The sequence below is a fragment of the Pangasianodon hypophthalmus genome, chromosome 10, assembly GCF_027358585.1.
Source record: "Pangasianodon hypophthalmus isolate fPanHyp1 chromosome 10, fPanHyp1.pri, whole genome shotgun sequence".
In the NCBI taxonomy this organism is placed as follows: domain Eukaryota; kingdom Metazoa; phylum Chordata; class Actinopteri; order Siluriformes; family Pangasiidae; genus Pangasianodon; species Pangasianodon hypophthalmus.
This window is the reverse complement of record NC_069719.1, coordinates 2058510-2071644: the sequence shown is the minus strand read 5'-3', so window position 1 is coordinate 2071644 and position 13135 is coordinate 2058510. Positions and strand designations below refer to the sequence as shown.

The following is a 13135-nucleotide window of genomic DNA, read 5'->3' as shown; positions in this document are numbered from 1 at the left end:
TACTACAAATCACACTACACTCACCACAATCCACGCTATACTTACTACAAATCATACTATACTCGCCACAATCCACGCTATACTTACTACAAATCATACTATACTCGCCACAATCCACGCTACACTTACTACAAATCACACTACACTCGCCACAATCCACGCTATACTTACTACAAATCATACTATACTCGCCACAATCCACGCTACACTTACTACAAATCACACTATACTCGCCACAATCCACGCTATACTTACTACAAATCACACAACACTCGCCACAATCCACGCTACACTTACTACAAATCACACTATACTCGCCACAATCCACGCTATACTTACTACAAATCACACTATACTCGTCACAATCCACGCTACACTTACTACAAATCACACTATACTCGCTACAATCCATGCTATACTTACTACAAATCACACTACACTCACCACAATCCACGCTATACTTACTACAAATCATACTATACTCGCCACAATCCACGCTACACTTACTACAAATCACACTATACTCGCCACAATCCACGCTATACTTACTACAAATCACACTATACTCGCTACAATCCAAGCAATACTTACTACAAATCATAGTATACTCGCCACAATCCATGCTACACTTACTACAAATCACACTATACTCGCCACAATCCACGCTATACTTACTACAAATCACACTATACTCGCTACAATCCACGCTATACTTACTACAAATCACACTATACTCGCCACAATCCACGCTACACTTACTACAAATCACACTATACTCGCCACAATCCACGCTATACTTACTACAAATCACACTACACTCGCCACAATCCACGCTACACTTACTACAAATCACACTATACTCGTCACAATCCACGCTATACTTACTACAAATCACACTATACTCGTCACAATCCACGCTACACTTACTACAAATCACACTACACTCACCACAATCCATGCTATACTTACTACAAATCACACTACACTCACCACAATCCACGCTATACTTACTACAAATCATACTATACTCGCCACAATCCACGCTATACTTACTACAAATCATACTATACTCGCCACAATCCACGCTACACTTACTACAAATCACACTACACTCACCACAATCCACGCTATACTTACTACAAATCATACTATACTCGCCACAATCCACGCTACACTTACTACAAATCACACTATACTCGCCACAATCCACGCTATACTTACTACAAATCACACTATACTCGCCATAATCCACAATCCACGCTACACTTACTACAAATCACACTATACTCGCCACAATCCACAATCCACGCTACACTTACTACAAATCACACTATACTCGCCACAATCCACGCTACACTTACTACAAATCGCACTATACTCGCCACAATCCACAATCCACGCTATACTTACTACAAATCACACTATACTCGCCACAATCCACGCTACACTTACTACAAATCACACTATACTCGCCACAATCCACGCTACACTTACTACAAATCACACTACACTCACCACAATCCACGCTATACTTACTACAAATCATACTATACTCGCCACAATCCACGCTACACTTACTACAAATCACACTATACTCGCCACAATCCACGCTATACTTACTACAAATCACACTATACTCGCCATAATCCACAATCCACGCTACACTTACTACAAATCACACTATACTCGCCACAATCCACAATCCACGCTACACTTACTACAAATCGCACTATACTCGCCACAATCCACGCTACACTTACTACAAATCGCACTATACTCGCCACAATCCACAATCCACGCTATACTTACTACAAATCACACTATACTCGCCACAATCCACGCTACACTTACTACAAATCACACTATACTCGCCACAATCCACGCTATACTTACTACAAATCACACTACACTCGCCACAATCCACGCTATACTTACTACAAATCATACTATACTCGCCACAATCCACGCTACACTTACTACAAATCACACTATACTCGCCACAATCCACGCTGTACTTACTACAAATCATACTATACTCGCCACAATCCACGCTACACTTACTACAAATCACACTATACTCGCCATAATCCACAATCCACGCTACACTTACTACAAATCACACTACACTCACCACAATCCACGCTATACTTACTACAAATCATAGTATACTCGCCACAATCCACGCTATACTTACTACAAATCATACTATACTCGCCACAATCCATGCTACACTTACTACAAATCACACTATACTCGCCATAATCCACAATCCACGCTACACTTACTACAAATCACACTACACTCACCACAATCCACGCTATACTTACTACAAATCATAGTATACTCGCCACAATCCACGCTATACTTACTACAAATCATAGTATACTCGCCACAATCCACGCTATACTTACTACAAATCACACTACACTCGTCACAATCCACGCTACACTTACTACAAATCGCACTATACTCGCCACAATCCACACTACACTTACTACAAATCACACTATACTCGCTACAATCCATGCTATACTTACTACAAATCACACTATACTCGCTACAATCCACGCTACACTTACTACAAATCATACTATACTCGCCACAATCCATGCTATGCTTACTACAAATCACACTATACTCGCTTCAATTCATGCTATACTTACTACAAATCACACTATACTCGCCACAATCCACGCTACACTTACTACAAATCACACTATACTCGCCACAATCCACGCTATACTTACTACAAATCATACTATACTCGCCACAATCCACGCTATACTTACTACAAATCACACTATACTCGCCACAATCCACGCTACACTTACTACAAATCGCACTATACTCGCCACAATCCACACTACACTTACTACAAATCACACTATACTCGCTACAATCCATGCTATACTTACTACAAATCACACTATACTCGCTACAATCCACGCTACACTTACTACAAATCATACTATACTCGCCACAATCCATGCTATGCTTACTACAAATCACACTATACTCGCTTCAATTCATGCTATACTTACTACAAATCACACTATACTCGCCACAATCCACGCTACACTTACTACAAATCACACTATACTCGCCACAATCCACGCTATACTTACTACAAATCATACTATACTCGCCACAATCCACGCTATACTTACTACAAATCATACTATACTCGCCACAATCCATCCCATACTAGCTAAAATCACACTAAATTAGTTACAAATTATGCCTCAATTCATGCTATACTCTCTACTAAGCACACTACACTCAACCATTCTCTGTGAAATCTTATTTTGTTTGTGTACAATCCCACTATACTCACTATAATCCCACTATACTCTCTACTCACAGGTATTAATACCTGTTTGTGCTCCTATTGCACTTTCAGGTTAGCATCACGCTCATGCTAGTGTAGAGATAAAATACTGCTTGATGCCTAACTCTGACAGACTGCAGACTGTACCTGTGTGAGTGTGTGTAAGATTCGGAGCATCGCTGATCTGGGGACAGTCCGCCGCCGCCGTCCTCGTCTCTGCCGCGTCTTTCTTCTTCTTCTTCTTTTTCTTCCCGGGTCTGTCATCTTCATCCTCGCTGTCGCTTTCACTCAGCTCGTCAAAGCCAAAGTATTTAATCTTATAGCTGGTGCCAGGTTCAGCGTCTCCGTCCTCACACACTCCGTCCTCAAAACCGAAAAACTCCAGCTTGCACTCCAGCTTAGACTTAGTGGGACGATGCCTTAAAAAGGAAAAAAAAAAAAAAAGTACTTCAATTACATAACAATAAACTGCTGTACCATGGAGTGTTTGTGTGTGTGTGTGTGTGTGTGTGTGTGTGTGTGTGTGTGTGTGTGTGTGTTAGGGCTGCATGATATTGAAGAAAAATGCGATATGCAATAACTGGTTAAATAATGTGATGTGCGGCATGATAATGCTATAAGTGTGTAAAATCAATTTAAATTATATTTATATATTTAAAAACTGAAAATAACATAACCAACATACATGTTGCTGTCTGCATCGCCCTAAAACTTTGACTTTTTGTAACTTTTCGAAGTACTACAATCCTGCGGTTTTCGCAAGCCCTTGCCATAAGCATAATGCGATATTTTGATCATTTTGATATATTGTGCGGCACTAGTGTGCGTATACCTGCTGTACTTGGGAGGCTGTGCATCCGTCTTTCTCCGGAACGTTCCGGCGTCCCCCAGATCGGCCGGGGCGGTGCTCACACACTCCTCCACGCTGCGCTCCATGGAGTCCTGGATGGTGACGTTACACACTGATACACATGACGGGTGCAGCAGGGTGTAATCTCTCACACGCCCGCGACCTTTCACCTCCGACCCCCCAGACGTAGACACGCTCGTGGAGACGGGGGCGACCATGGGTTTATTGCTGCTGTTTTCTCCTGATATTTGGGAATTCTGGGAGTTCTCCTGTTCCCCTTTCTTACTGGCTCTTCGGTAAACGCGGTCTCTCGCCGGTTTAATCAGAGGAAGCTGCTCGAAATCGACTGGCCTCTCCGCCGTCTCAGAACCTCCCACTTCCTGTTCAGCAGGTTTGGAATTGTCTGACAGGGTGCCGCTTTGTGCAGAGGCGCCCTCTGTGGGCTCAGACAGGGAACTTTCACTTAAACTATCTACAAAACAGCTTGAGTCTTTATGAGTGGGTTTTAAATTAACCGTGTGTGATGTGGGTTTCGATCCAGCGACGGCAGGGAAGGGGCTCTGAACAGCTGCGGCTGAGGGAAATGAGAGAAAAATAAATTAAACTTTACATTTTCTGTATATTACAGAATGTTAAATTGTATTTAGATAAACTTTCACTCCATACACTAAAGTTTCTTGTTGACACTGAAAAAAAAAAGCACTGAAATCACATTAAACATCATGACACCGGCACCGAAACAGCACAGGAATGTTCATACGTAAGCCTCAAATACTGAACCGTTCTGATGTAGTACAGCTGAAATATGTTCAACAATCATACAAAAATTATGAACAGAATCAGCCAAAAAAGAGATCAGATGCAAAAACAAGAATGGGATCAGAATCGAGGTAAGAATCTAATGCTGAAATGGAATCAGTAAGAGAAACAAACAGGATCGTGAAACAGGATCAGGATCAGAAAAGGTGATTGGGAAGAGAAATGGGGAAGAGCAGAGAGACACACACACAGGGAGCGGAGAGAGAGACCCAGGGAGCAGAGTGAGACAAAGGGAGCAGAGTGAGAGACACGGAGCAGAGTGAGAGACACGGAGCAGAGTGAGAGACAGGGAGCAGAGTGAGAGACAGGGAGCAGAGTGAGAGACACGGAGCAGAGTGAGAGACACGGAGCAGAGTGAGAGACAGGGAGCAGTGAGAGAGACACACAGGGAGCAGAGTGAGAGACAGGGAGCAGAGTGAGAGACAGGGAGCAGAGTGAGAGACAGGGAGCAGAGTGAGAGACAGGGAGCAGAGTGAGAGACAGGGAGCAGAGTGAGAGACGGAGCAGAGAGAGAGACAGGGAGCAGTGAGAGAGACACACAGGGAGCAGAGTGAGAGACAGGGAGCAGAGTGAGAGACAGGGAGCAGAGTGAGAGACAGGGAGCAGAGTGAGAGACAGGGAGCAGAGTGAGAGACAGGGAGCAGAGAGAGAGACGGAGCAGAGAGAGAGACAGGGAGCAGTGAGAGAGACACACGGGGAGCAGAGAGAGAGACAGGGAGCAGAGTGAGAGACAGGGAGCAGAGAGAGAGACAGGGAGCAGAGTGAGAGACAGGGAGCAGTGAGAGAGACACACGGGGAGCAGAGAGAGAGACAGGGAGCAGAGAGAGAGACAGGGAGCAGAGTGAGAGACACGGAGCAGAGTGAGAGAGACGGAGCAGAGAGAGAGACAGGGAGCAGTGAGAGAGACACACGGGGAGCAGAGAGAGAGACAGGGAGCAGAGAGAGAGACAGGGAGCAGAGTGAGAGACAGGGAGCAGTGAGAGAGACACACGGGGAGCAGAGAGAGAGACAGGGAGCAGAGAGAGAGACAGGGAGCAGAGTGAGAGACACGGAGCAGAGTGAGAGACACGGAGCAGAGTGAGAGACAGGGAGCAGTGAGAGAGACACACAGGGAGCAGAGTGAGAGACAGGGAGCAGAGTGAGAGACAGGGAGCAGAGTGAGAGACAGGGAGCAGAGTGAGAGACAGGGAGCAGAGAGAGAGACGGAGCAGAGAGAGAGACAGGGAGCAGAGAGAGAGACAGGGAGCAGAGTGAGAGACACGGAGCAGAGTGAGAGACACGGAGCAGAGTGAGAGACACGGAGCAGAGTGAGAGACAGGGAGCAGTGAGAGAGACACACAGGGAGCAGAGTGAGAGACAGGGAGCAGAGTGAGAGACAGGGAGCAGAGTGAGAGACAGGGAGCAGAGAGAGAGACGGAGCAGAGAGAGAGACAGGGAGCAGAGAGAGAGACAGGGAGCAGAGTGAGAGACACGGAGCAGAGTGAGAGACACGGAGCAGAGTGAGAGACACAGAGCAGAGTAAGAGACAGGGAGCAGTGAGAGAGACACACAGGGAGCAGAGTGAGAGACAGGGAGCAGAGAGAGAGACAGGGAGCAGAGTGAGAGACAGGGAGCAGAGAGAGAGACGGAGCAGAGAGAGAGACAGGGAGCAGAGAGAGAGACAGGGAGCAGAGAGAGACACGGAGCAGAGTGAGAGACAGGGAGCAGAGTGAGAGACAGGGAGCAGAGTGAGAGACGGGGAGCAGAGTGAGAGACAGGGAGCAGAGAGAGAGACAGGGAGCAGAGAGAGAGACAGGGAGCAGAGAGAGAGAGACGGAGCAGAGAGAGAGACAGGGAGCAGAGAGAGAGACACGGAGCAGAGTGAGAGACAGGGAGCAGAGTGAGAGACAGGGAGCAGAGTGAGAGACGGGGAGCAGAGTGAGAGACGGGGAGCAGAGAGAGAGACAGGGAGCAGAGAGAGAGGCAGGGAGCAGAGAGAGACACGGGGAGCAGAGAGAGAGACACGGGGAGCAGAGTGAGAGACAGGGAGCAGAGTGAGAGACAGAGAGCAGTGAGAGAGACAGAGAGCAGAGTGAGAGACACAGGGAGCAGAGAGAGACACAGGGAGCAGAGAGAGACACAGGGAGCAGAGAGAGAGACACACAGGGAGCAGAGAGAGAGACACAGGGAGCAGAGTGAGAGACAGAGAGCAGAGTGAGAGACAGGGAGCAGAGAGAGACACACGGGGAGCAGAGAGAGAAGCGAGAGACACACGGGGAGCAGAGAGAGACACACGGGGAGCAGAGAGAGAAGCGAGAGACACACGGGGAGCAGAGAGAGACACACGGGGAGCAGAGAGAGATACACGGGGAGCAGAGAGAGAGACACGGGGAGCAGAGAGAGAGACACGGGGAGCAGAGAGAGAAGCGAGAGACACACGGGGAGCAGAGAGAGATACACGGGGAGCAGAGAGACACACGAGGAGCAGAGAGAGACACACGGGGAGCAGAGAGACACACAAGGAGCAGAGAGAGACACATACGGGGAGCAGAGAGAGAAGCGAGAGACACACGGGGAGCAGAGAGAGACACACAGGGAGCAGAGAGAGACACACGAGGAGCAGAGAGAGACACACGGGGAGCAGAGAGAGACACACGGGGAGCAGAGAGAGACACACGGGGAGCAGAGAGAGACACACGGGGAGCAGAGAGAGACACACGGGGAGCAGAGAGAGACACACGGGGAGCAGAGAGAGACACACGCGGAGCAGAGAGAGACACACGGGGAGCAGAGAGAGACACACGGGGAGCAGAGAGAGAAGCGAGAGACACACGGGGAGCAGAGAGAGACACAAGGAGCAGAGAGAGACACGAGGAGCAGAGAGAGACACACGGGGAGCAGAGAGAGACACGGGGAGCAGAGAGAGACACACGGGGAGCAGAGAGAGACACACGGGGAGCAGAGAGAGAAGCGAGAGACACACGGGGAGCAGAGAGAGACACACGCGGAGCAGAGAGAAATAGCCACTTGAATAAAACCTGAATAAACCTTCTGGTAGACAGTTTTCCTCCTAATCTAGAGTGGGCGTGTCTTGATGATATCATGCAGCTTCCCATTTTGTACAAGCTACATTAATTATTAATTAATCCTCACCAGGACGTAGTTACACACCTCACTGTGACGTAAATGTGTTATTCGTGTAATTGGGCGTTACCTGCATAAGCTCCGCCCTTTGCGTTCTGTCCGCTCTGTTCTGCCTCTGACCCTCGGGACGTCTCGCTCTGCTCCTCATCATCGCTGTCGAAGCCGAACGGGTCGTCTGCCTCGTCGTCGCGCTCGAGGCGGGGCTTTTTGTGCAGCGTGGACGCCTCGGGCGTGGCAGGCGTGTGGGCGGGGCGTCTGGATCCGAGCTGGGCTTTATACGTCGTCTCTCCCCATTTGGTGCTCAGCGTCGCTCTCCTGTTCCCGAACACCTCCTCGAACTTCGAGTTCGCCTCGCCGCCCTTCCGCGTGTACGTCTTGCTGAACTTGGTCGTCATGGTGACGCACGTTACATATTCCCTACACATAAACACATCAGACGCATCACTATGGTTACACTTAGTATGGTTACACTATGGTTACGCACAGTGTGTAGCGTACTGCATGTTCTAAACACATTCATTGGGATTTAACTCACCAAGTGCACTACACAGAACAGAAAGTAACGTTCAACATGGAGTCATGAAACAATTCACCTCCCTACTCCCTACATTCACGCATTACATCCTACGTAGTGCACTAGATACATACTCGTATACTTTAGACTCCCTATCCGGCTGCTACTCCTCATGTTTACATTCACAGCAACTTATACTGTTACTCTTTTGCACTACTGTCATCTGATTCGCTTTCTAATAGAACTGTGTGCTGGTCGGCGCTGCGCTGTAACTCGCTGTGCCTACTGTCTTGTTTTGGGAGTTTTGTTCTGTCTTGTGCTGTTTGCACTCTGCACTTTATGTAAATATATGTAGTCTCCTGTAGTTCTGCGTTTGTTTTCTGTAGCAGCCTGGTCCTGGAGGAACGCTGTTCCGTTTCACTGTGTACCAACTAGCTGTATATGGCTGAAATGACAATAAAGCCACTTGACTTGACTTGATGTCCAACAGGAAGGCATTTGGGATTCAGCCCTACAGTGCACTAAGCATACAGCTCTTATAGTAGGGGGCTAAATCTCCCATGACATCCTCTCTCTCTCTCTCTCTCTCTCTCTCTGTGTGTGTGTGTGTGTGTGTGGGTAGTTTATAGTGAAAATGAAGCAAGAAGTCAGCGAGTCTTTGCCGATATTCGTGTCTGGCTAATGGACATGTTTAACTGTGAGGTGACGATGACTCCATGACAACTTTGTGCTGAAATTTTTCTTTCCTCGTGTATCTGATTCTGAATCATCATTCTGTCATCCGTTAATCTGTTAATTAGCACGTTAATTAATTCATTTAATTAAAAAAAGATTCACCGTCAGGCCCTCAGGTGATGTATGTGTAGAAGTGTGTGCTACAGTCACAGCTCTGTGAAGTGTGTTTAATTTAAACCCAGCTACATGCACATGAATAAGGAGTATTTTTCTTTCTCTCCATAGTTGTTGAAACGGACATTTTCATTACAATAATCACACAAAGTCGGTTTGTCCTGGGCTACGCATCAGTCCACCAAAATAAGACACCTCAATCATAAACATCAAGTCAACTGGAATTAAAATCCACTGTGTATTTTTATATTAATTATAAATATCGATGTTCATGGCGTTTATTTTAAGAAGCTGTGTCAGTACAGAGAGGAACACAGATATTTACAACCTCAGCATCTGAGATTTTTCTCAAGTTCTTTCTCCTAAAATGATTTCTTCATGTTTAAACCAAGCCTTTAAAATTCTGCACAAAAGTCTTGAGATTGTGCATCAGTGCAGCGAAACAGAAAATTCCTCACATCTGATACGACACAGTGTCATTTTGGGTAAGTCCTCAGCCCTGATATCAATATTACAGAAACACACAACATTACTAAGTATATCCATAAACCAGTAATAACTGATTATGAAGGCACATAAAAGTTTGTGCACCCCTGATCATCACACCCATATGTGCTTGTTGAACGTCTCATTCCAGATTTATTCCCCGTGTTTGCTGTTATAATGAGCTCCACTCTTCTGCGAAGTCTTTCCACTAGATGTTGGAGCGTGGCTGCGGGGATTTGTGTTCATTCAGCTACAAGAGCATTAGTGAGGTCAGGCGCTGATGTTGGGATGTCGAGGAGGTCTGGGGTTCAGTCGGTGTTCCAGTTCATCCCAAAGGTGTTCAGTGGGGTTGAGTTCAGGGCTCTGTGCAGGACACTCGAGTTCTTCCACTCCAACCTTCACACACCATGTCTTCATGGAGCTCGCTTTGTGCACAGGGGCATTGTCATGCTGGAACAGGTTTGGGCCTCTTAGTTCCAGTGAAGGGAAACTGTAATGCTACAGCACACAGAGACGTTCTATATAACTGTGTGCTTCGATCATTGTGGCAACAGTTTGAGGAAGAACCACATATGGGTGTGATGGTCAGGGGTGCACATACTTTTGGTCATACAGTGAATAAATACCAAGAAATAAAACCAAAAAAAGAGAGACAACATAGACAATATAAATAAATTAGAAAATAAGATGTAATCCTTAAAATTGCTGGGTTACATTTTTTACTTAATTATTTAAAATAAATACAGTAAATTATTCTACATTAATTGATTAAAAAAATCCATTTTAAATAAATTAAATGTGCACATTTATAAGTTATTGTTTAATATATCAGAGCTATACGTTAGCATACAAGCTTTCACAAATCCACAAATTATAAATATAACAATAAACTGCGTAATGCATTGCGTATAAATATTATGTAAAGTATTTATTTTTATCTCGATGATGACCGAGGGTAACTGTTTGCTTAGCATTAGCATTAGCTTATAGTTATCCACAACTGTTTTATCTCATGTTTACACTCCGTGCATGAGGTGAAATAAAATACAAAATTAAATCAGTGTGTACTGTGTTTAGTTCTGTAAAAATAACTGTTGCATTAAAATAATAAAATAATAAAATAATAAATATGAAGCACAGTGTTGTCTCACCTGCGGCCTGCTGCTCTCCGCTCTATGCTAACCGGCTAATCCGCTCAAACACACCCGCGAGCCCACAGCGAAATGAAATTAAATTAAAATATATATAAGACTCATAAGAATAAAATGGATGCAAAATTGTATATTATATTTTTATATCAATATTTATTATCTGTTTATAAGCTGTATCCGCTCGACTATGACGCGCCATGAAAAATAAGTCCCGCCTCTTCCGGTCTCACGAGTAACCGGATATACGTCACACAGAAACTACTTTTAGATTATTTTCAATCATTTATCGTTTCTTCGGTATTATCTATCCAACAAACTAAATAATCCAGATAAACAGATTATGGCTTATTTGACAAATTAAAAAATATTAAACCGTTTAAACCACTAACTTTTTTTGCTATCGTCAGTTTTGGCCTGTGGAGCTTAGCTAAGAGCTAGCACAGACACAATACCCGGATGAGATAGCGGCGTCTAATTGGTTAGTGGGATCTATTGCACTACGGGATATGTAGTTCTATATAAAATAGACTACAAAATAAACGGTAGCTTCGTATTTTTCTGTGAAAATATTAAAATATTGGCACCATGTCTTTTTTATTGTTATTATTATTTTTTTAAATTGCTCACCCTCAATTCATCAATCTCAATAACCACGAACAGTTAGATATTTAAATTAAATTATATAAATATACATTTTAGTTTACATCATGCACAATGCTGCAAAACTAATATTTATTTATTTATTTATTTATTATTTTACTTTCTTAATTACAGGCGGTAAATCACTACATTTGGTTAAATTTGTCAAAATTTACACCAAATTTTAATTTTTAAACACACTTTAATGATTGTACATTAGTTTATTTTTAGAAACTAAAGAAAAATAAAAAAGAAAAACAGAAGAAGAAAAAGGAAACTGCATGAAGTATAATTTATTAAGAGTTTTAGAAGCTCTCAAAACACTTGGTGGAATAATTCAATCATTTCTTATTCTAAATATTAATAATGATAATATTTTTAAAAATCTCACACACAGATTTAGCACTGCTTTGGACTAAAAATCCCCCAAACACAGCTTCTATCATAAATTTTGTTATTTTTATTAGTCGTCCTAATGTTATTTCATTGTAACTGTAACTTTACTGTTTAAGAATTTCAGGTAATATTCTATCATTTAATTAATTACGCTTTCATTTTTTGTTATAATTACTTTAAAGCACTTCGAGCTGCTTTTAAATGGATTAAAGAAGCAACAAAAAGGAGTCTAACGAGCAGCTCCAGTGTGATGTTGCAGTTCTGTGTGTGACCGCTAGGTGTCACTGCTGCCTAAAAAAACACCACTGTCGGGTCAGAAAACAAAACCCTGGTCTTACTTGGCTCAGCATCAGAACAAGAGGTTTTGTGATTTATTAACAGAACTAGAAACCTCACTGTTGCTATTTATGACTGAGTAATAACTATAAATAATAATGATAATAATAATAATAATAATAGTGTCATTTTTTTGGCCGACACACAGTATATGCTCTATATCTCATATATAATCTGCATAAAATCCTGTAGAAATACAGCAGAAAGCAGGAGAGTTGCCATTGGAAAACAAATAAATATATAAAATATATTTATTAACTAAAATCCATATCTTATTTGTATGCTAAGACAAGCATTTTTTCTATTTTATTAATTATATTTAACCATCTGTATATTACACTATAGATTTCACCTATAGCTTAAAGAAATATAATAAAAAATAAGCAGAGTGCTGTATTATAAATAAATAAATAAATAAATAAATAAAGTAAACAAGCACCTAAATAAATAAACAATATATAAATTAATAAATTCAGTTAAACAAACAAACAAACAAACAAACAAACAAACAAATGCTGCTTTCTGGGTGTCTGATCTTACCTGGAAAAGCAGGTGCAGTACACAAGTTTAAGTTGAAGTTGTTGTTGTTGTTATTATTATTATTATTATTGTTGTCTAAACAGAGTAGAAATTCTGTAATAAAA

At 43.3% G+C, this 13135-nt stretch overlaps 1 protein-coding gene across 1 annotated transcript in view; it reads right to left on the bottom strand.

Moving 5' to 3' along the window:
- Positions 1-11370, bottom strand: part of wapla (WAPL cohesin release factor a) — a 29013-nt gene extending 17643 nt beyond the window's left edge. Inside the window, exons 1-4 of the mRNA XM_034308146.2 lie at positions 11121-11370; positions 8191-8537; positions 4161-4752; positions 3476-3747 (exon numbers count right to left, since the gene is read on the bottom strand). Of these exons, the coding sequence (XP_034164037.2) occupies positions 3476-3747; positions 4161-4752; positions 8191-8515 (1189 nt within the window). The 5' untranslated portion in view covers positions 8516-8537; positions 11121-11370. The remainder of the gene's footprint in view (positions 1-3475; positions 3748-4160; positions 4753-8190; positions 8538-11120) is intronic.
- Positions 11371-13135: the final 1765 nt, after the last annotated feature.